The sequence below is a fragment of the Colias croceus genome, chromosome 28, assembly GCF_905220415.1.
Source record: "Colias croceus chromosome 28, ilColCroc2.1".
NCBI lineage: Eukaryota > Metazoa > Arthropoda > Insecta > Lepidoptera > Pieridae > Colias > Colias croceus.
The window spans coordinates 5,661,354-5,684,841 of NC_059564.1; the positions used below are offsets into that span (position 1 = coordinate 5,661,354).

General features: G+C 32.8%; 1 protein-coding gene across 1 annotated transcript; it reads left to right on the top strand.

Annotated features, from left to right (window-relative positions):
• Positions 1 to 18,244: 18,244 nt before the first annotated feature.
• On the top strand, positions 18,245 to 23,090 carry LOC123704059. The gene is made up of 7 exons (XM_045652319.1): positions 18,245 to 18,393; positions 19,220 to 19,321; positions 19,623 to 19,835; positions 20,344 to 20,603; positions 21,178 to 21,329; positions 21,793 to 21,979; positions 22,309 to 23,090. Exons 1-7 carry the CDS (start codon positions 18,303 to 18,305, stop codon positions 22,489 to 22,491), a joined length of 1,188 nt encoding a protein of 395 aa, XP_045508275.1. The 5' UTR covers positions 18,245 to 18,302; the 3' UTR covers positions 22,492 to 23,090.
• Positions 23,091 to 23,488: the final 398 nt, after the last annotated feature.

Consider the following 23,488-nt stretch of genomic DNA (forward strand, 5'->3'; position numbering starts at 1 on the left):
GTTTCTCACTAAATTTTGAATTGTTTTTGTTATTATTTTTATTAAAAAAAGACGTATAAAAGTGCGTCTGTTCATTGAACAGATTTAGGTAGGTACCAAGGATAATAATTTACGAGAAGTAACTAAATAATAGTCATAAAGCAGAAACAAAAAAAAATAATTCAGGATTACATTATGAAGTGTAACAGTTACCATATTTTGGCTCTTCCAGTACTCTACATCAACAACAAAAGAAAGGGATTGACTGTACATATTTGTAAAGATTTGTTCACCACGCTACGTCGACGAGGGCCCCAACTCCTAAATGATATTTATGACAACCACGACTATGTTACATGGTGCGTGGATTCTTTTAGACGATTACTTCAATGGGGGACTGAATGTTATTCATATTTGTGAAAATTTACAGTTTTGTTTTTGAAATGTGCAATTTTGTATCCTTCGGTGACCACACTCCCTAAGTGTTCAAATAAATAGCGTGTAGCATATTCTAATGAATAATTAACTTTTAAATTAGTTTTAGCACTTTTCAGTTCATCGTTACAAATCTATACTATAATATCTATACTAATATTATAAAGCTGAAGAGTTTGTTTGTTTGTTTGAACGCGCTAATCTCGGGAACTACTAGTCCGATTTGAAAAATTCTTTCGGTGTTAGATAGCCCATTTATCGAGGAAGGCTCTAGAGTCTAGGATATAATATAACATCATGCTAAGACCAACAGGAGCGGAGCCACGCGGGTGAAACTGCGGAGCGCAGCTAGTTATCATATAAAAAAATCATATCTTTTCTACTTGTCTAAAAACGTTTTTCAATATTTCTCTTATAGTAAGAAGTGGGTAGGTAGGTAAGAAAATACAATGTTTCGCGAAAATCAAAGTTAATCAACCCTCCGCGAATAAAACTATTTTATATAAATTATATTATCTGCAGAACAATAAAAACAAGTTACGATTGGGGTTGCTATCTCTATCTGTTTCGATATTTTTGGGGAGATAACTGTGCGAAACTAACTTGGCAAAAGTTGTTTTTCTGTAGAATTGTTTTACTTTTAAGCACTGAATATAAATTTAAACTTTAAGTTTTTTTTAGGTTCAAACACTATTTTTCCATGTTTGTCTTCCAAATTGTTCAAACTCAAACATTTATTTATTCAAAAAAAAAATGTGTGCGTGTAGGTACTAGTGTACACACGTAATAAGTGAAACTTCTTTATGACCTTATTTTTCAAAAAATAATTTACTATAATATAGTATTTAGTAAAGTTACTTTACAGAAATACATCGAATCACGCGTGGTAGGGATAAGAAAAAGATGGCGCGTAACGGAAAAATGTCACGCGCAACGAAAATATGTTACACTAAATTTTTTTCCAACCCTGATAAAGAAGTTTCACTTCAATCATACTTCTTCTAGAAGCACTTTAGAATCGTCATTAGGTACTTACCTACATATTTTTTTTACGTTTACCTACCACCGATTCGGAAAGCAGTGTGTTGCATAATAAATTATTTTTTGAAAAATAAGGTCATAAAGAAGTTTCACTTCTTACGTGTGTACACTAGTACACGCACACTTTTTTCTTTTACTTTTAGTATCATGTTTGTAGGTACTCCGTATTCTGTGATAAAGTACATAGGTACCTATAGCGTGAATGGAAATTAACTCTAATTGTAAATAGAGCACGTCTATATTTAAATATGTACTTATGTTTTCGTCTAAAGTGGATTAATGAACTCTATATCTTATCATCTAACAACCCCCACTAAAAATAAACAAAATTATAATTTTTTAACTGATTTATCTTACTAAACCCATTAAGAATTTCCACTTCATATTTCACCGCTATTTGGCTGTGATTGCTGTTAATTCATTAGTGCGATGTAACAGGGGTGGTTATAGTTATGAATAATATTTTTATTACTGTAGGGGAGGATCCCGGTTTGCGATTTTCGTGACGATTTATGAAATACTTTGGGGATGTGATTGGCTAGAATTAAGTAGACGTGTTTCTTGTGTTTTATTTTTGGTAAATACAACACAAGAAATACGTCATAGCTCTACGATATTAAATTACTGTAGAGTAAATAAATAAGGCCTTCTTGGAATAAGAAATACGTATGTGGAAATACATGATTTTAGCTGTTATCTCGACATTACAAACAATTTAAAACGAACGGGTCACAGGTAGACTGAGACTGTTAACCTGTACGCGAAAATGTAGTTTATTTTCTTAAACTTGGTCCAAATTAAAATCTATCCTTTTTGTTTTTTATAATAGATAATATGATGTAAGTACCTAGCTTATCAGTACTAAGTATAATAAAAAAATGTGTGCGTGTACTAGGGTACACACGTAAGAAGTGAAACTTCTTTATGACCCTATTTTTCAAAAAAATAATCCTACTAATATTATAAATGCGAAAGTTTGTATGGATGTATGGATGTATGGATGAATGGATGTATGGATGTTTGTTACTCTTTCACGTAAAAACTACTGAACCGATTACAATGAAATTTAGCACACATATAGAGGGTAACTTGGATTAACACATAGGATAGTTTTTATCCCGGAAATCCCTCGGGAACGGGAACTATGCGGGTTTTCCTTTGCAAACGCGGGCGAAGCCGCGGGCGGAAATCTAGTTTATTATATAGGTAGGTATGCAACTTTACTTAAATACGTCGAATCACGCGTGGTAAGGTAAAATTTTTAATAAATCTAAGTTTTAATCAACTCAAAATTAAACCGCCAAAATATTCTATGCAGAATTGCAGATAGACTGAAAAAGCTACATAGAATTGCAGATAGAATAATTTCTCTACTAAAATGATTTTAAATATTATGCAAAAATCTCTGTAACATCACTTTAGACTGCCACAAACAAACACAAATGGTGTTATGCACTTTACGTAATGAATAACATGTTGTGTAACATATCTTATTATGGGAACAAAAAAACAAATTGAGAAGCTTGAAAAACAGCAAAACATAGAAGTGTCAATTAAGGGTACGGTCCTGCAACGTGTTAATGAAGCCCGCAATCTAGGAATTATATTTGACGAAGGTTTGAGGTTTGAAAAGCATGTGAACAAAACAATTTCAAATTGTTTTTATCGTCTTAAGGTCCTATATCGTCTGAAGCGTTATATAAATTCTGAAGTAAAGGTCAGATTATGTGAAACATTAATTCTCTCAAAATTTGATTATGGAGATACTGTATACGGTCCTCGTTTACTTAAAAGAACTAAGAATGCTATTCAGCGGGTTCAAAATGCATGTGCTCGATTTTGCTGGAACATACCTTCTAGGCATCATATATCACCTTATCTTAATAAAGCCAAAATATTAAACATGGAAAATCGACGGCACATGCATTTTGCCACCTTACTATTTGGGATAGTAAAGTCTACTAAACCTGAGTATCTCCATGATAAAATAATTTGGGGGCGTAATATAAACAGCAGATATAATACTAGGGCAACTCCGTACATAATGTATTTTCAAAAATTTCATACAAACGCATTCAGAGGCAGTTTTAAGTACAATGCAACTAAATGTTGGAACAACCTGCCTCCGCCTTATCGCAACATTCAATCTGTGACTAATTTTAAAAATAAATATAAAAATTATCTAATCGTAAGGCAGGTAGGCCAGCTTTAGTTGCATGGTAACTAAATATGTTTCGCATTGTTTGATCTCCTTACAACCTAGTCAATATATATGTAGTAAAGTTACTATAATTCTATAATATACAAATTATAATGTAATTATGTATATTGTATATTTATGTAATATGTTTTCTTTTTTTAAATATATTAATTATTTATGTATACCTTTTGCTTTCTCAAAACTATATACTTAAATATATTATGTAAAAAATTTACACTGTGCCTTTGACTGTCGAGGAGGGCCCACTGAAAACCGGTGCTGCGATGCCTCTGCATCACAGAATATCACCGAGTGGTTTCCTTTTTATTTAATGTTTGATGCTGCACAGACCCTATGTGTTTTAGGTTTAATTATTAGTATTTAATATAATTTTCTGTTTTCTTCGCATCCAAACTTTATTGTATCTTACTATTCTCAATTTTTTTTCCTGTGTGGCAAGACATTAAAATAAATGTATTTTCTTCTTCTTTCTTCTTTCTTCTTCTTCTTAATCCGGTTATGCTCGGATTTTCTGCTGCTAATATGAAAATACGAAGATTAATTTTGTTTATGGTTTATGTAGAAAATAAGTTGGTGGTGTTATTACCTATGTTCTTTATTTTACAGCATACCTATGTAGGTAAATAAATAACTAATTCATGATTCTTTATTTATTAGGTATAAACATTTAGGTAATATGGTATAAAGATGTTACATTTGTAATACTAATAATAATATGTATATCTTTATTTCAATACATTCTATTTTTTAAATATTGGCGCGCTTTTCACCATAAATTATAGATATTATGTCAAATGTCAAATTTTAAGAGTTGCCGAAACTAAACTTTAATTGAAGCTAAGTAGGTAGTAGGTAGGTACCTATGTTGTAAAATATCGTAAATAACAATAGAGGAAGATTATACTGTGATTGTCTTGACTTGTTTTCAGGTAGGTACTTACCTAAAGTTTTTGTAATAGTACCTATAACCCATTGACCACCGAGCGGCCCAATGAGACCACGATCCACGACACAATATAGATTTTCTATTGTGTCTGTGATTCCGGGGGCTGAGGCATAGGTAAGTATTAACATGTGATGTGTTGATAAACTCGATACCTACCTAGAAGTTTATTTCTTACCGTTGAAGTATAAATCCTGTCATAACTTTTCGTCTGTAATAAGTAAATTGAATAATAGTGAATTTGAATAGTAATAGCTGTGGACAGTTGCAGTGGTTTTATCCGCCGCGTGAAACCGCGGGGCACAGCTAGTATTTCTATATGTAACAGACACAAGAAATGCGACTCATCCCGAACCCCACATATAAATCAAAGTTACATTTAGTTTTATCTGCCATCATCCCTCTATTGGAAATAAATTGAGATACATTACACAAGTTTACAAAATATTGATACTAGCTTTCTTCCCGCGGCTTCGCTCGCTTTCTCTTAAACCTAAGAAATCATATACTAAAACCTTCCTTTATAATCACTCTAACTATTAAAAAAACCGCATCAAAATCCGTTGCGTAATTTTAAACATTTAAGCATACAAAGGGATATAGGGTCGACAGAGAAAGTGACTTTGTTTTATAATAAGTACCTAGTGATATTTAAATATATAACATGGCTTTGTCTGTATATTACATAATCTGTGGTGTGTATCAATTATCAAACAATTGCAAAGATTTGTACAATAATTATGTAGGTAGTACATAGTAACTAAATGCAATAATTAGACTTGTTTTAGAAGTGGCAAGCGATCGTCATATTATTTACCTTATTTATCTGTTCCGTGTTATTTACCATCGTCTCGGAAATTTCTATAGAGATCCCTCAAGAAACTGCTTTAGAAGATTTTTTTTTATTATTGTAAAATAAAGTAGTTATGTACATGCTCTCTCAATAAAATTACCATTAAAAATAATACCTATATAAGTTTTGAATTGGGACTAATATAGTAAATTTTGACGTTTGCTCATATAATTTTATAGAAAGAAAGAAAGAAAGAAATCATTTATTTCAACACACACAACTCACAAGTACATAATAAACATTACAAAGTACGAATTTAAAAAAAAATAAGAAAAAAATAAAGTAAAGTAAAACAAAATATTAATAAAACCATCAAAATATGTGAGGTTGCGTGCGCCAAAAAAGGATGCCTAGAATAATGGATGATATATAGGTATCTATAACTCAAAAATTTGATATTTCTCTAAATACTTACATTGCATACTTACGACATTACATACTTTTGGGGCTATAATAAAATCAAATTCAGTAACGAAACAACTCGTAACATTACAATAAATATCTGTGGGGTACTGCTATCAGTTTAACATTATTTATTGATATCTTACCATTCCTTTTTATTCAATAGAACCCTGGGGTAAAAATTGTAAAAATATTTAAGTATAAAACTGTTCTCAGTGTGTGATGTGTCACACTAAAAATGCATTAGATACGAGGTTCGACGAATATTATTAGGTACCTACCACGATATTTTTTTTTCTTATTTAAATTATAATTAGTTACTATGTACTAGGTTTCCGCCCGCGGCTTCGCCCGCGCAATCAAAGAAAAACCCGCATAGTTCCCGTTCCCGCGGGATTTCCAGGATTGCGTCATTTCCCGGGATAAAATGTAGCCTATGTCCTTTCTCGGGTATCAAAATATCTCCATACCAGTCATTAAAAACAACGAAATATCAAACTACCCTCGATAGTATAATGAAATCAACCCCAAATGAAACATAGAGACAATAAAAATTATAACGACGTCACTCCATTAACAAGTAGATATGATATTGTTAACATTAAATTTTGTTTTGTTAGTGACGATGTATTTGAGAGTTTTTAGACTACATTTAGACAGAGCTCTAGATGTCGGTTTGGTTTAATGCTCTAAGGTTTGAACATACGCACATCAACAAAGTCAAGGTATATTCTGTCAAGTACCTATCTAAAAATCTATGAAGAATTTTGCTATGTAGTAAATGGAAGAATAATAGATTATTTTTAGATACAGTCCCTAATACAAAATAAAAACATTTCATGATTTTATTTAATTTTCATTGTTAATGTTAATTTTTCTCTCCATGGTGGAAACTTGGATGATAAGGATTTTAATATAAAATAAAAAATCCCTCCAATTCTTGGTACACTAGAAAACCATAACCCTCATTCTATAATAGTCGAGCAAAACAGTAATTTTTAAACAGGAACTTTATCGACTGCCTGATTTATATTTCATAAAATATATTAATAAATAATATGAATATGACTTAATTACTTATAATAAAAGAGCAAAATAATATTGATCCTGCTCGATCAATTCTGTATATTCTTCAAAGTTTTCATAAACTGTATCATTTTTTTTCTATATTTGACGTATATTTTTCGACTATACCAAATGCCCCCACCATACGCAACTGTTTCTTTTCCCAGCGTCTGGGGACAAATAACATTTGTTATTTTAACCATTAGCAATTATTAATGTTTTAATCGCAGCTGTTAATGTTTTATCCGTGACGAGCGCAAAGGGAATATTGTGTTAAGAAAAGTATTTTTATACAAATTGTCATGGAAGATTGTCAATGTTCTTCAAGAGTTGCAATGTTGGTTGCTGTGCCGCGCGGTTTTACCCGCGTGGCTCCGCTCCTGTTGGTCTTAGCGTAATGATATATTATAGCCTATACTATAGCCTTCCTCGATAAATGGGCTATCTAAAACCAAAAGAATTTTTCAAATCGGACCAGTAGTTCCTGAGATTAACGCGTTCAAACAAACTCTACAGCTTTATAATATTACTAGCTGCGCTCCGCGGTTTCACCCCCGTGGCTTCACTCCTGTTGGTCTTAGCGTGATATTATATAGCCTAAAGCCTTCCTCGATAAATGGGCCACCTAACACCGAAATAATTTTTCAAAACGGACCATTAGTTCCTGATATTAGTGCGTTCAAACAAACAAACAAACTCTTCAGCTTTATAATACTTAGTATAGAATATAGATAGTATAGATTTAGGTGGATGAAAAAGAAACTTGTCTGAAGTAGGTAAGAGATTTTATTTCAATAATTCGGAAAACTTACCCTTTATTTAATTTTACATACCTACATATATAGCGTCAGTTAAAAATTATATACTTACCTACTGACCAAAATAAAATTGAATACCTATATGTAATTGTATTTTTTTATTTTATCATGTAATATACCTAGTCTTTAAAGCTGTGAAAGTGTTGTTTGTTTATGTCTATAGGTACATATGTTTATGTAGAGCTATACAATAGTAAAATAATTGAAAACGGTCGAGTACTTTTTGAGTTTCAGACAAAAATACAATTCCTCACTATAATATTAGTGCAGATAGTGAAGTTGCTACAAAAATATCTTCCAATCAATCATTAGCAGACAAAGCAATATGACTTGCTAGTCGCGACTCCGTAACAATAAAAGTTCCCGCGAACAAAGGGGACAGACAGACAAATTGTAGACAACTATTGTGACTATGTTGCAAGGAAAGAGCGGATAACCCCATTTCACAGTAAAATTCGACTAATCATTTTGGAAGCTCTTTTAAATCATCATTTATGTATTTAGAAATTAGTCTCCTTTTATTTAGTTTGAAGTGAAAAGGAAAAGGATAAAACTTTGCAAATATTCATGTGATTATATACCTATACCACATGATTATTATAGTACTAATTTTTATACTCCCGAATATTGCGTACAAGTTGTTTGAATTGTTTTATTATTTATTACAAAAAAGAGCGGGTCAGAAGATTCAAAGACTGAAAAAATCGTCGCCTTACTGCGTGACGTGACGGTATTGCTATGACGCGACCATGAAATTTAATCTCAATTCGCCTAAAGAAATTTTTACTTAAAAAAATACTTATTTAGATAATAAACATACAGCCACCCTAACAACTATAGCTGTCAGATAGCGGAAGTGACGTCACGCCGGATCCTCCGCGCCGGAAGCTGCGTCATCTGTTCCCAGTAATGGTTCTTTCTTGAAGGCTTCAGTGAGTTCGCCGAATTGTTTTTATTTGTTACTAGAAAATGCCCGCGAATTCGTCTACTTAATGATTTTTGGCAAGCTTTTCCGTTAAAAGGTAGTTATTTTTTCCACTGTAAGTAGGTACTTGACAATGTATTTATGTATTTATTCCTCTATTGTACCAAAGGTTGTCTGGAAGAAATCGCTCTAAGCGATAAGACCGCCAATTGTACTTGTGTAAGTTACATTTTAAGTGTTTGTATTTCTTGTTTTGTTATCTTTAAGTGCAATAAAGTAATTTATCGTTAAATTTGTATGGACCAATTTATCGATTTATTTACGAACATATGAATATTTCTTAGTTCAACCAGAGCAAACAGACACTAATAATTAAAATAAAGGCTTAATTAGATTTAATTTATTAATTAAAATTGTTTACCAAAAAGATGCTGTTAAGAAAATACACAAAATACATACACACCACAATATGGTTTCTTCTTATCTATACTAATATTATAAAGCTGAAGAGTTTGTTTGTTTGAAAGCGCTAATCTCGGGAACTACTGGTCCGATTTGAAAAATTCTTTCGGTGTTAGATAGCCCATTTATCGAGGAAGGTTATAGGCTATATTATATCATTACGCTACGACCAACGGGAGTGAAACCACGCGGAGCAGCTAGTCATTAAATACATGCGTAAGTTTAAAAAGTACCTATTTAAAATAGTACAAGTATAATACTATCAAATTTTATCAGCAATGTTTGGTATAGCGACTTCATATTTATATAGAAAAACAATTAGCTCCACCAATACAAATTAGGGCTGCCACCAGAAACTTATTCTTTCCATCAGATCCAAATAATATATCAAAAAACCCAAGTCACTGCAGTAGGTACTACAAAAGATTCTCAAAATGAAGTGTAACCCATAAATCAGAGCCCTCCGCTATGCCTCATTGAATATCCACATCTACATGTCTAACATGCGTGTATTTTTATAGATGTGCCGATAGGAATGTAATAAATATGGGGATAATACAATTGAGATATAAAATGTGTGATATTTCACTGATGTTATGTAAAAAATTAGAAATATAACTGAAAATATAATATAAGGAGTTTTTTTTATTGCCTGATAGGGAAGAGCTTGACCACGATCTCGCCTGATGGTAAGCTGAGATGTGGCCTAAGATGGAGCGCGCTTCCCTAGAAGGTATCCGTAGTTCCTTAATAAACCGTTATTTCCCAGAACGGTGGAAGATTCTTTATTATGCAAATTAATCTTTATTTTTTTGCTGTTGTTTTAATGCTACGTAATGATCCATTTCTACACCTTCAAACTCAAACTCAAACATTCATTTATTCAATTAGACTGTAGTAAGTACTATTATGATAAATATCTCCATAGATACTGCGCTTCCCGAATAGGTGGTAAATGTTAAAAATACTTAAGTAATAATTACTTAGGTATTTTTAACATTTACCACCGATTCGGGAAGCAGTATCTATGGAGATATCTATCATATCTCCATAGATACTGCTACTACTGATCTATCATACTTCAACTATAGTTTACGTCTTGTATTCATTATTAAAAACATCTGCGTGTTTTTATGTAGTAAAGTTAATAACATTTTTAACATAACCACAGTAAATAATAATAGGTAATTACTAGTAACTACATGACCATAATTTAATACTGATTTTTTTATTATATCAATTCCATTTTCATAACTATGACTAATTTTTAATTTATTCATACGTTAATAGGTTTATTAGATAACTGCGACAAGTACATACATAAGAAAATGTTGACTGTAAGTTGTAACTATTATCGATTTAGATCTGTCTACCCCCGTCGCTTGGCGCCCATTAAATCCCAAACTTTCGATAAAATACTTTTAACTCGATTACTCCACCCCAAACTATTAAATTTGCGTTTGGCCAAATGCTGCAAACAGATAATTAAGTAAAATAGAATATAAATATATATTACGATTCCAATCCGTTGATTTTAAAGGGGTCGGTGCCGACATCTTGAAAAGCATTTAATCTAATGATATATTTTAATAAAAAGGTAATAAAAAACTGTGTGCATTGTGACTGTGCTTACGTAAATCAAAATCGAATTCCTAATTCTAAAACATGTCTGGAGCTACGCTATCCATTGGTGAAAATAAGTGCAGTCGTTTTTGAGTTTATCACAGACAAACTGACAGTCGTAGGTACCTAAGTCGTAACGAAAGACTTTGTTTCATTTCGGAAAAAATGCTGTTTGTAATCAAATGTAAGTACCTAATTATTTCATTAATATTGTTCGCAAATCTAAAATAATAGAGTATGATTTATCTTTTCGAATAGGTTCTCAACTAATATTGCCCAATACAAGTGAAGAAATTTAAATCTACATTCTGCTAAAGAAATTTGAATATTGAATTAAAAAAATATGCTTAAACGCGACTTTAGAGGGCTGAATAAAATCTCATATTTAATACCTACGTAACATTTTTATTGCACGCCTCATAAGCGAAGCGTTGAGGTGGGTACTACTGTCACTTCGCGCAAAACATGTGATTTTTCAAACTTAAAATGTCTTTATGTATCGTATATTGCACTTGTAAGATAATACATACACACACATATTAAGAAAAAACACTATTTTTAACGTTCATGATATTTTTGATGTCATTTTTGTTATTTAAACTAGTTAAAAAACAGTTTAAAAAAGTTCTGTCTTGGACGTCCGTGTGTCTGTATGTGCGGATCCTTTTTCTTGTTAACACGATAGCGACCGAAATACTTTACTAATCGAGTCTTTTTTTTTCTCTTACGCTTGAGTATGCTCAGGAATAGAACCCTTTCATTTTTCAGGGTCTGATTCGATGTGGTTTAATTGTTATTAAATAAACAAAAAAAAAAATATCGACTGTTCTCCATAATTTTAGTATATCTATTATCTATATATATATATTCTTTATTTTATTTTATTTTTTTATATTTATAGTGTACTCAAAATTCACCATTATAAACTCGATACTTTATACTATAATTCTTTAATTCTTTAATTCTTTATTTTTCAACACAAGTAATTTACAGGTATGTATACCCAAAACATTACAAGGCAGTTACTTAACTAAAATTACTATAAGCCAAGGTTTAAAAAAATAAGTTGGTAGTCAGTCCCTTAAACCTGCGCAGTTTCACATCTAGGTGGGGCCACAAGAAAAATAGCTTAATTATTACGGTACCGCTTTTTTCTTTACTTTTCCAACTGTTTTATTTTATTTCTTTTTTATATTTATAGTGTACTCTTTATTAATAATCAATTTTATTGTAAAGGATGAGATTATGAGGCGTGCACTTTTGGATTTTCCAAACTATTTTTTTATATTAACATACTTAGTTAAAATCAGTCAATGTTTTAGCAATCGGATACCTATAATATCCCACCAAAAACATAAATGTAAAAATTGGAGCCGAGTTCAATCGTTGACTTAATTTGCCAAAAAAAGAAATGAGATCTAAATGTGTGCCAAGTTCTGCAGACAGTCCAGAAATTTATTTACAAAAATGTATTAAGTTCTTAGGTTGACTGAAAACTCAATTGTTTTATTTTCCCTTAGAGAACAATGTTTATTCCAAAATATAACTTTTTTAATTTGAATAATATAATTATTTTCACAAAGCAAACAACTAATGATCTATTGAACCCCATAATTTGATGAGGCTAGTTTTTAGAACCTCACAAAATATAAACAGTGTGTAAAACTAAAACCTAAGAACTTAATACATCTTTGTAAATAAATTTCTGGACTGTCTGCAGAACTTGGCACACATTTAGATCTCATTTCTTTTTTTGGCAAATTAAGTCAACGATTGAACTCGGCTCCAATTTTTACATTTATGTTTTTGGTGGGATATCATTACTTTTTGTACAGAAAATTACTCTGCAAATTTGATTTACTTTATAAAATATATAATATGTACTTTTTATATACGATTTTTTTTTCTTGCGGTTTCTCTGTATGGTTTGTTTAGTATTATTTTCTATATTTTCTTGTATGTTATGAATGTCAGCGCACATTGCCCCGTCATTAAATGCAATTTTTTAAACTCGTTTTCTGTTTAAAAGATTACATGATTTTCTAAACATCCAGCGTGAATTTGTACACACACTATTACCAAGATGCAAAGATCGTTGTAGAAGAATCGTCGCCTTACTCCATGACGTTACGGTATTGCCATGACGCGATCTTGAAATTTTACTCTAAACGCGCCTAAAGATGTTTCACTCATATTAATATTACGCAAATTAAATCATTTTACCTTCGACGAAGCCTTCTTCCATTACACCATTTATGGTAATTATTTTTGCATGCTTGTATTGGCTAAACATGTTTGTGCTTTATTAATATAATTGTATCACCATTGAATACCATGTTTAAAGCAAAATAAAGATTTTATTTATTTATTTACACTGAAATTAAAACTAAACTAAACACTCATAAATAAAGAATAAATAAATGTGAATATGTAAAATTATATATTATTTTTAACTGTATGAGCAATAAAGGCAATATTTTTATTACAATTTTCTTTTATTTTACGTTTAATAACAGTTTTGAATAAAGAAATCATGCAATCGAAGTAATCCGCCCTAGCGATACTAGCGCGAGTGAGTGTGATGTCAGAGGCGCTTCGAATCTACAGATGTTTCGTCTAAACTTCAATAATCTATATCTCAGTCATTTATTGATGGATTTCAAAATTTTTTTCGGCCACTGATTAGTTTTGATCTATTTTTTAAGACTAGTAAGGTGAATATACTATTTTCTTTTTTTTTAAACTTTTCCATTTTTCCATACAAACAAAATTTGTCATTGAAAAAAAAATTAAATACAAATAAATTCAGTATTTTCTGATTTTTTCCTTTGTACACTCACTATTACCTAGTTGATTACAAAATTTGAACTTTCTAGGTCATCTGGAAGTAGGTTAGGTTTTGTATATGTCTATAAGTCAGTCAGTCTTAAAAATTGCGATTTTTGGATATTAATATTATCTACGCAACTGTTTAATCTGTATTTATGAAATTTAAGGTTCTTGTTTATCTTGAGGTCCTCTTGATATGTACCAAATTTGGTTTATATAACTTAAATAGTTTTCGAGTTATAAGGGGGTGAAAAGTGGCTCGAAATGGTTCGTGTAAATATACACACGGCTGCTGCTCGCCAGTTCTCTTCGCTTGAACTCGGCTTAACACGCTGCCGCGTGTCTAGATAATGTAGGTATTCCTATTACATACTGTTTTGAACGTACAAAAAACATTATCTTTCTTTGATATAGGTACCTAATTATTTATAGCTGTTGAAAAACGTTTACAATTTAATTATCACTTGATTATGTCAAAAAAAAAACTAAGTTTTCTATTTGCTGATTGCTATCAATTTATACTAAAAGATTTTCTCGTTCCGTTTTCGACCGGAATCGGATGAAAATTTATCTAAATAGCTGCTCCGGCGGACGTTGTTCTTCACTATTGTCCCTTTTTCGTGCTTTCTCTCCATAAGAACCTTCCTTGTGTTATCAAAAACGTTAAAAAAAATTCCCAAATTTGTTTTCGTTCTAGAGGTTTACGCATAGCATCACATTTGGCGATTCATTTTTATTATAAAGATAGTCTAGGTCATTCACTGAGCAATAACTTTAATTACTTACATACTGGTAGAATTTTCAGAATTGAGTGCCTAGTGTGTATTAGGTATTTTCAAACGCTCTCGGGTTCGAATGCTGACGCGTGAATAAAAATTCTACCCTAGTTTTATTACAGACAATAACCATATATCTTAAATTAGAAGATCTAAGTCCATCTGTAGATCAAATTACGATAAAGATCCAGTTACCATACAGGGAGAGATGTTAATTGGGGTGAAAAACACCCCAAATGCCTGGTCAGTTTGCAACTCGATTGTGATCTTAATGGTAGCTGTTAAATTGTGGTAATTTTAATATATTAATGAGATTAATAATATTATTTTCCGGAACAATATTGAACCATCTTCCACGATCTTAAATAAACTTTTCTACTGTACCTACCTACCTATGAAGTGGAAGCTAAGTATTGACCGAAATAATTTACCAATAGCTGATATACTATCAAATGAGAGATGTAAAAATAGAGAAACAGAAAGTTAAAAACCACAAATGAAATTTAGACGTAAATAAAATCCTCCTCCGTACCATTTCCACCCACAAGCACAGTAGGTATTAAATAATTATGACGTAACCAATAGCTCTCTGCTATAACCTAAAGCTAGCTATAACACAATTATGTGCCACCTTACAAGTACCTACACAAAATAACAAAGAAGCAGACATGCATTGTAAATCGTAATGCATGTCTGCGTAAGAAATTGAAACCTACACGAACTCTCACGTCAAAACCCTTTTACGCCCTTTTAACAAAAATTAGAGACAATACGTTGACAATACGTAATAGACCATAGACAAAAGATGCACTTAGTACAAATTATACATCAGTGTCAATTTTACACTAAAATAAACACATGAAGGCTTTAAAATATCACGGGGTGAAAAGCAAAATGGCCGACAGCAGCCCACCTGTAGATCTCGCCTCTGATTGGTCGATACGGCCCCTACCTTTGACTTTAAACTTTCCATTTACCTTGGTATATAGACTATGTTCCTAGAATTTTCCTTGAGAGGTAAATAGAGAATGATATTGTAAAGGAAGGAACCTTGTTAAGTTTCTGGATTGTAGACAGGTACTTATGTAACGACGCGGACGCTACAAGAGTCTAGACTCTATGTTGATTTGATCATTCTATAAACAATTACCTAGGTAGGTACCTACTAGTTATAAAAAGCTTATAAAATACATACCTAATATTGTTCCTAACTACTCAGTACTTATCAGTATGTTTTAGTTTATATGTGTTTTGTTAATTAATATTAAATTATAATGTAGTACCTACCTAAGACTTATGACTTACTAGCTGTTCCCCGCGGTTTCACCCGCAATTGCTCCGCTCCTGTTCGTCTTAGCTTGATGATATATAATTATATAGCCTATAGCCTTCATCAATAAATGGGCTATCTAACACCGAAATAATTTTTCAAATCGGACTAGTAGGTAGGTACCTAGTTCCCGAGATTAGCGCGTTCCAACAAAGAAACTCTTCAGCTTTATAATATTAGTACATATAGATGACTTATTATTGACCCACGAAAAACCCGCGGGTAAATCAAGCATTTCTATATATCTCATATTTATATACAAAGTAAGCTACATCACTGTAAATAATCAACAAAATTCGTTCAGAGGTCACATAGGAATGAAAAATAGGTAGCTTTTAACTCATGAAAAATTCTTAAAATCGTCTAACTACCTTTTTTTTTTTTAGTGGGGAAATCTTGCATAGATACCCACGGCCTCCGGGGAAGAGGCCGTGGGTTATGTCGGATTCCTACCGACCAAAACCCCACTGTGTTCCGTCAAGCCGCATCAGCGACAGGGCCACGGGTATGTGTAGAATTCATCCGTGACCCATCGTCTAACTACCTAGCTAGCAAAAATAAAAGCCCTATAGTTTAACATGAAATATGTTATAGGCCGAAATAGAAATGCATGTTCGTAAATAAACCTAACAAAGACGTATAGATAGGTGGGTAAGTACTACCACTATCACAAGCAACCCCAACCCATACTTTGCACAATAAAATATAGGTATGAAACAATCCGCATTGCACTATTCCCCATAGCAACTGATTTAACAAAATTAGGCACTTTTATTCCTCGCCAGACCCTTAATCCTTATCAACAATATTAAGCGCAAGCAAAACTTTTGTGATAAACATAAATCTATTATAATAGGCTCTATACGGAAGCTGAAACTGCGTCGCGTCGCCCGTCTGTCTGGCGCCTTAGTTACAGTGAATACACATTTTGATATTAAAGGATTTAATTTTCCACTTCACATTTCTCTTAGCGCTACAGTTTCGTGCCGCATATAGTACCTACCTATCGCCGTGATATACATTTTGAAGTGAAACTGCTTTAGGCGCGTTGAGAGTCACGTCATGGAGTAAGGCGACGATTTTGGATATCTTTGACTCTTGCCAAAGAAGTTTCACTTCTACACGTGTGCTCGGCACACACGTTCTTTTTTTTTGGTTTAAATTACATCGCGATACATGCAGTGAACAGTGATGAGTGAACAGTTACAAATGTTAGGAGAGTACAATAAAAGCTTAAAAAATCATTAGAAATTATTTATTGCGATATGCCAATAGTCGTAGAACAAATGTTGTTACTTATGATGTTAGCTATCTTGTCCTGCGAGGTTGCTGGTGTTTTACAAGTAACCCTGTATAAGTATTTATTAAAAATTATATTATGGCTGTGTGATATGATGAGATATTAAGCCATCTGGTTTCCATAACACAAGCGAAAGCTTAGTATGGGATCAGATCGTGCCGTGTGTGAAAATGTCCTGAAATACTTATTTATATAAAACAGCCACCTCGCTAACGAGAGTATCTACTGTAGGCTGATGGAACTAGGCAATCTTATTTGCTTAGTAAAAAATTATCATTTTCCACTTTTTTTTGTCTTAAATCTGGGAATTGTTCTAATCTATTGTATTGCATGGTCACCCTGCATTCTTACCAAAATAACACATACGCAAGGCATTTTCAACCCTATCTCCGTTAAACAAAGCCTAATTTTACACATCCTTCTTCCTAATAGATTGATCTGCAGGCAAATTTGAACTTTACTAAATTGCAATAAAAATCACTTTTATATTCCATGAGGATAATGGATTTTTCTTGGCGTAGACGTGTCTGGGTGGCGCCAGGGATTTTAACGTATAGCATTGAAATTAAGGCTCTATTACTTTGATTTAGGGTAGTATTTCCTTTGCACAGATAATAGTTACATAAAGGGCAAGGAATAACTGAAAATATAACAAAAGCTGACTTGTTATTTACCGAGGTTTGGAACCTTTTAAGAGCTATTGCTTCCCTTCTCCAACTTATTATAATGCCCATAACTGCTTCTCTTTTGTGTTCACTGAAAGCTACTTATACTGTTACATAATACTAAAATTTATTTCGGTTTTCCTCGTTTACATAAAAAAATATCCAGATATATAATAATGTTGAAAAATTGACGGTAGGTAGTTTTATTTCTATTTCAGCATACATTTTGATATTATATTTCGAGTGATATTTCAGATTATAGCATTTTCATTTACTTAGTTTATTCTCTTTAAAACTTCAAAAATGCATTTTCTTACAGTTACAATAATAGGTATTCTATTTTCTAGCATATACCTAAATAATATTATAACAGTTTATTCATAATATTATATCATTTTCAAACATTACTGATTCTAAATCGTTTCTAATAAGTTATAAGTAAGTAACCTTTTCATAAACGCCGAAGAACCTATAGAGGATTTAGAAACTTCATAAAAATAATGAAAATTACAGTCATCGTAGTTAGGTATGTCAGTTATGACAAGTTATTTATTATTTTTATGATATTATTTAAATTCAAATTATAGTTATTTAATAAATTATAATGTGATGAAATTCCCTGTTTTTGGAGGACCATGATTCTCCTAAAATTATTAAGTTTTTCGTTTATTGTCATGGCGTTTGCTTATGATTATGAAGATTTGGAATATGAGGAAGATTATAAAGGTAAATCTGAGTAATAATAGAGTAAATCACATGTTTTCAATATTAAATAAACATTGATAAGCGATACAAAGGTCCTTGATCTAAAAATAACGAAGGAAAACGTAAGAAAGAAGAAACGTAAATTATAAGAATATCTCGATATTGATTAGTAATCGCGTAAATACTTAGTAGGAACTATGTACTACACAATATTATGTTCTTGAATTAAATTGGAATCATAATACGTGAAATACAGGGCTATAAGTACTGTTAACGTAGCCTACTCAAATATGTACCTACCTATTTGATAAGATTTTGCTATGTTACGGTGTATTTACATCAAACGAACATAGAGCTAGAGCAAGAGCATTATTTCGTGATCCTTTAGTGTAAAACAAAACTCGTTTTCAGTGTTGTTCAGTATTACAACAATACATAGAATCTTTTCGAACGCACTAAGAACAACGAAAGAATGCTCTACGCGTTTACACTAAAATAATTTGACGTAGTAGAGTTAGAATGAGTATTCGCTCGTTTGATGTAAATACACCGTTATTTACATATTATACATCGCTTACATCTAAATTACATAAAATTTTACATCAAAATTCATCCAAATCTAATTTACAGATAAGTTTCGATCGTAACTGTTAAAATAGCATAAAGAAATAAGAATTAATGTATACTATATGTAAAGTTTATAAACCGCTTTTCCACGAAACCAATTTTAAAATTTATATTCTTCTTCAAAATTCATAGCTTCCCCTCTAATGAGTAAAAGTCTCTCTGGAATTTCTCATCTTTTACAAACATGAAGAATAATAAATATTCTTCCTTCATTCTTCAGATTACCTGGATGATGATCCAGAGGAGCCTCCTCCGAGGGTCAGACGGTTCCCCAGTCTTTTCAGCTCGCAGAAAAACCCTCTCGAAATTCGTGATGTTAGGGGTAAGATTTTTTATTTTTAAATTAACTAATTTTATTAATTTTCTCGTTGAAAATGATTGCGGTAAGACGTAAGAAATACTTATATGTAAAATATTGTCATGATTATAATTATGGTGAAAAATCTTAGAAGCTTATGGCTATTTCAACTGAAAGACATAATTGCAATAAAACGTTTATGTTTGCCCAATTTTTCTGCAAAAACGACATACTTTTATAATGTAAAGAAAATTTGTTTCCATAAAACTATATTAATTGTTATGGTTGCGAATCCAGGCACAAAATATGCTTTTAACCTTTTCAGATGCAGTGAACCAACTACTAGCTACCATAGACGAGGGAACCACGAAGTACACATACCGACCCACAAGGCTACCTCTCTTCGAAGACATGGAGTACACAGATCAAGCTGAGATGCCAACTCCTCAGTCTATAGTTTATGACTATACGAGCAAACCCACGCGCTCGAGCGCAGTCGGATGGTTGAGGGCAAAGTCAAAATCTTCTAGTGCTAGCAGTAAGTTTGTTCAATTAAAAAGAGAGTTAGGCGTATTTTTACTGCGAAAAATGGAGATCAGGATTTTGTTGTTACATAAGCTACACGAAATAAGCATCACGCTAAAACTGATATATGAGCAAAGCAATGCCGTTAAAACCGCGGGGAACAGCATGCTATCATGCTATTTATACATATATTTACAACCTGTACACCGCGGTTTCACCTGCATTTCTCCGCTCCTGTTAGTCTTAGCGAAATGATATAATATAGCCTATAGCCTTCCTCGATGAATGGACTATCTGGCACAGAAATAATTGTTCAAATCGGACCAGTACTTCCTGAGATTAGCGCGTTCAAATTAAAGAATATAGTCAACATATAACATAGTTTATTTCAACACTGTCTGGCCGACTCTACCTACTTATGCCTTCTAACAGAGAATTACTGAATTTCATTTAATACTACTTACAATTTTTTAATTCCCAAAAAAAAAATACTTATTTCTGTGCGTCGCCATCATCAACAGCGACCGAAGCAACGAACGCGACAACAGTAACGAACGCAACGACGACTGTATCAACGATAGCAACAGCAAGATGGCCGCTCGACGTGCCCGCGCTGCTCGACCTCATCGCGGTGCTCGCGGCGGACTACGAGACGAACCTGACGAGGAAACTGAACGAGTCTCTGATGCAGATGTCGATACCCACGTGCGAAACGTTCACGCCCGTGAAGGTGACCACGTCGGAGTATGATGCTAACGCAACGGGCACTGTTATTGCTAAGGTAATAATATAGTCCTAGCTATTGTTATAAATGTAAAAGTAACTCTGTCTGTCTTCGTGCGCCAACCACAGAACCGATTTGGATGAAATTTGATACGGATATAGCTTGAGACCTTAGAAATTACATAGGATAGGTTTTATCGATCTAGTATAAAGCATAATAATAAAGCATAAAAATAAATAAGTAATAAAATACAAATAAAGTTAAAAAAAACTCACATTAACTAATAAGATAATTAAGTTCATTAAATTATGGGATCGAAATTCGAAGCCACCGATCCTTGATAAGTGTACAAAGTTAGAATTATAGTTATCTGTCTGTTTAAGTGTGTCTTAATTGAATATAAATAAGTTGGTTAAATACAAACACACAAGTGTTTTTTTGTACAAGCCGTTGTACCTAACTTAAGTAGATAAACACTTAAATTGTAGAGTAGGTAATTCATGTCTACATGTTCATGTAACTGTAACAACAGTGTAAAGAGATTAAAAACCATTAATATTTGAACTACATAGAGAACAATACTAAAAATATCTCTACAAAAAAAGAGGTGATTATCTAAGCAATATTATAGTGTTTCGTATGCGGCCTGGAAGAGGAAGGCGTGCCCCACTCTGCCCCGTGCGCGGACGCGTTCGCCGGGGACTTTCTGCCCCTAGTGCCCGTCGACCCCACCGCAAGGGCCAAGATATCGAAGTACAGGAAGTATTGTAAATATTTGAACATGTGAGTTTTTGTTTTTACTAAAGAGCGTAAACTCTGACACAACTTACACGCTATTTTCTATTAAAATGTTGATAGCTTCTTTCAATTATTATAACTATTAGCTGTAGACGGAAAAATAGATTATTCTAAGCTATCGCTTCGATTTTTATAGCAACCCATTACTTCTCCCTATTCTTTTAAAAATGACCTGTTTAATAATGGTAAAATGATTGTTTGTAACCACTTAAATCGCTCTCCTAGCGATCTTTTATATTTCTTCTGCTAATGCTTTTTTATACTAGTCAAGAGTGTTAGAAATTTTAAAGAACATTTAGAAAAAAACGGTCACGAGACGGAATTCACCGCGGCGAAGGAACGGATACGAATCCCGAATTTTCTAATCTTTAAAATTTCTCATCAGTTATTTACTTTAAAAAAGCATTTGAATGCTATAAAACCACCAAACAGTAAAGTGTGTCTGCAGCAAAGGCTACAAGTACAACGAGACGCAGCCCCGCGCGATATTCGGCCGCTGGACAGGCGGCTGCGGCGTGCGCTGGATCGACCTGAGCGGCATCTACACGCAGCGCACGTGCCGCAGCCGCTTCCAGGCCACTATGGGGAAACATTACGCTAGCAAGCGCATGGCTAGGTTGGAGATGGCTCTACTGGTTACTACCTTTTGTTTATCTGTCTTTCACGACGTAACGGAGCGATTTTATGATGTGATTTTTGGGTCTGCAGATGTTTAGGAAGCTTTTTTGGCGGTGAAACATCTTATTCTGAAACTTCTTCGTCCCCGCAGACAGAAAGCTAGTACTAAGTATTATAATATTACAATTAGTGATACATGGGTGATGCTTCCAGATAATAAGCAAGGCCATGGACTTACCGATTTTAATATAATTAGGCATTGTGGATCTACGATTTAAATATGTATTTTTGACTTTGTTGGGACAATTTCTAGATTATCGATTTTCAGAATCAAATTTTGTTTCAGACCCTAGACAATGGCTGTATAGTGAGCCCCATGGCGACTCTAGTTCCACTATCCCGTGGTGTCTCTCTGTTTGCGCGGTTTCATGCCTGCGTGTGTACCGGCAGCTGGTGTAATAGAGCCATACAAAACGCGCAATGGACATCAAACATTTTCATATTGTCGCTACTAATTAGACGATTATAATATTGGTCAAGTGGATCTTATATTTGGTGATCGGAATTATGTGTTGAACAAACGTTATAGCTTGCTTGTTCGATACTGCATTTGTTTTTGGAAGTTGGTAACTTAAGCGGCAATGTAGGATGAACAAGCGATTATGTTTAACTTCACGGATTAGTGAATAGTTAGATACAGTTCGATTCAAACATAATGGCGGTTTGGAAGTTAGGTGCAGGTGCGAGTGCGGGTGCGCTAGTCAAGTCCCTTAACGTCCCACTAATATCTAAAATTGTTTTCTGCGCGGACCGTAGGATGTTCCGAGCCACTTAGCAATGTTTCCTCTATTCATTTTCTACCTGGTTATTTCTTATGTGACCATTATCTGTATTAAATATACTTATTTTAATCAATACAAAATAGCTTTGATTTATATTCAGGCTTATAATCTTTATACTTGTAAAATAACCGTAACCTTTCGAATTGTCTGCTTATCTCTGTGTAATTTTTTTAAATATGTAAGTACAATGAACGTAATCTACTATACCTACATATAAATATATTTTAATTTTTTGATGATATACAGTATGTGATGTACCTTTTGGAAATAAAGATTGTACCTATTTTATTCCCTATTTGTGTTTCATTTCAATACGCACCTGATAACATGAATTTCAGATTAATTTCAACTAACAATTATTAGTTATTAGGTATGAAAAGTGTTAAGTATAATTAGTTTGAAATTTGGCCAAGTGCCAAAAAATCCTTGTTGTCCTTTATATCGGTAATTAAAAACATTAACATTTTGATATCAACGCCATCTAGTTCGTACTAAACAAAACATTGCAATCCAAATTGTGGAAGTTGCAAGCTTGTTTCAAGCAACTCTACCCATAGTATTGATTATCTCTATTGACTCCACATTGACTCTACAAGTCAACTAGTTCACCCAGCCAAATTCGTTCGGCTAGAAAACAATTTTGATTATTTCATGGGATATTTATTTTAATTCTTATGTCGATGT

Bases quoted from the DNA above. Each gene is read 5' to 3' on its own strand.
- LOC123704059 (XM_045652319.1), top strand. From the start codon at position 18,303: ATGATTCTCCTAAAATTATTAAGTTTTTCGTTTATTGTCATGGCGTTT. The intron at 19,322-19,622 runs GTAAGATTTTTT...TAACCTTTTCAG, and splicing joins CGAAATTCGTGATGTTAGGG to ATGCAGTGAACCAACTACTA. The intron at 20,604-21,177 runs GTAATAATATAG...GCAATATTATAG, and splicing joins CGGGCACTGTTATTGCTAAG to TGTTTCGTATGCGGCCTGGA.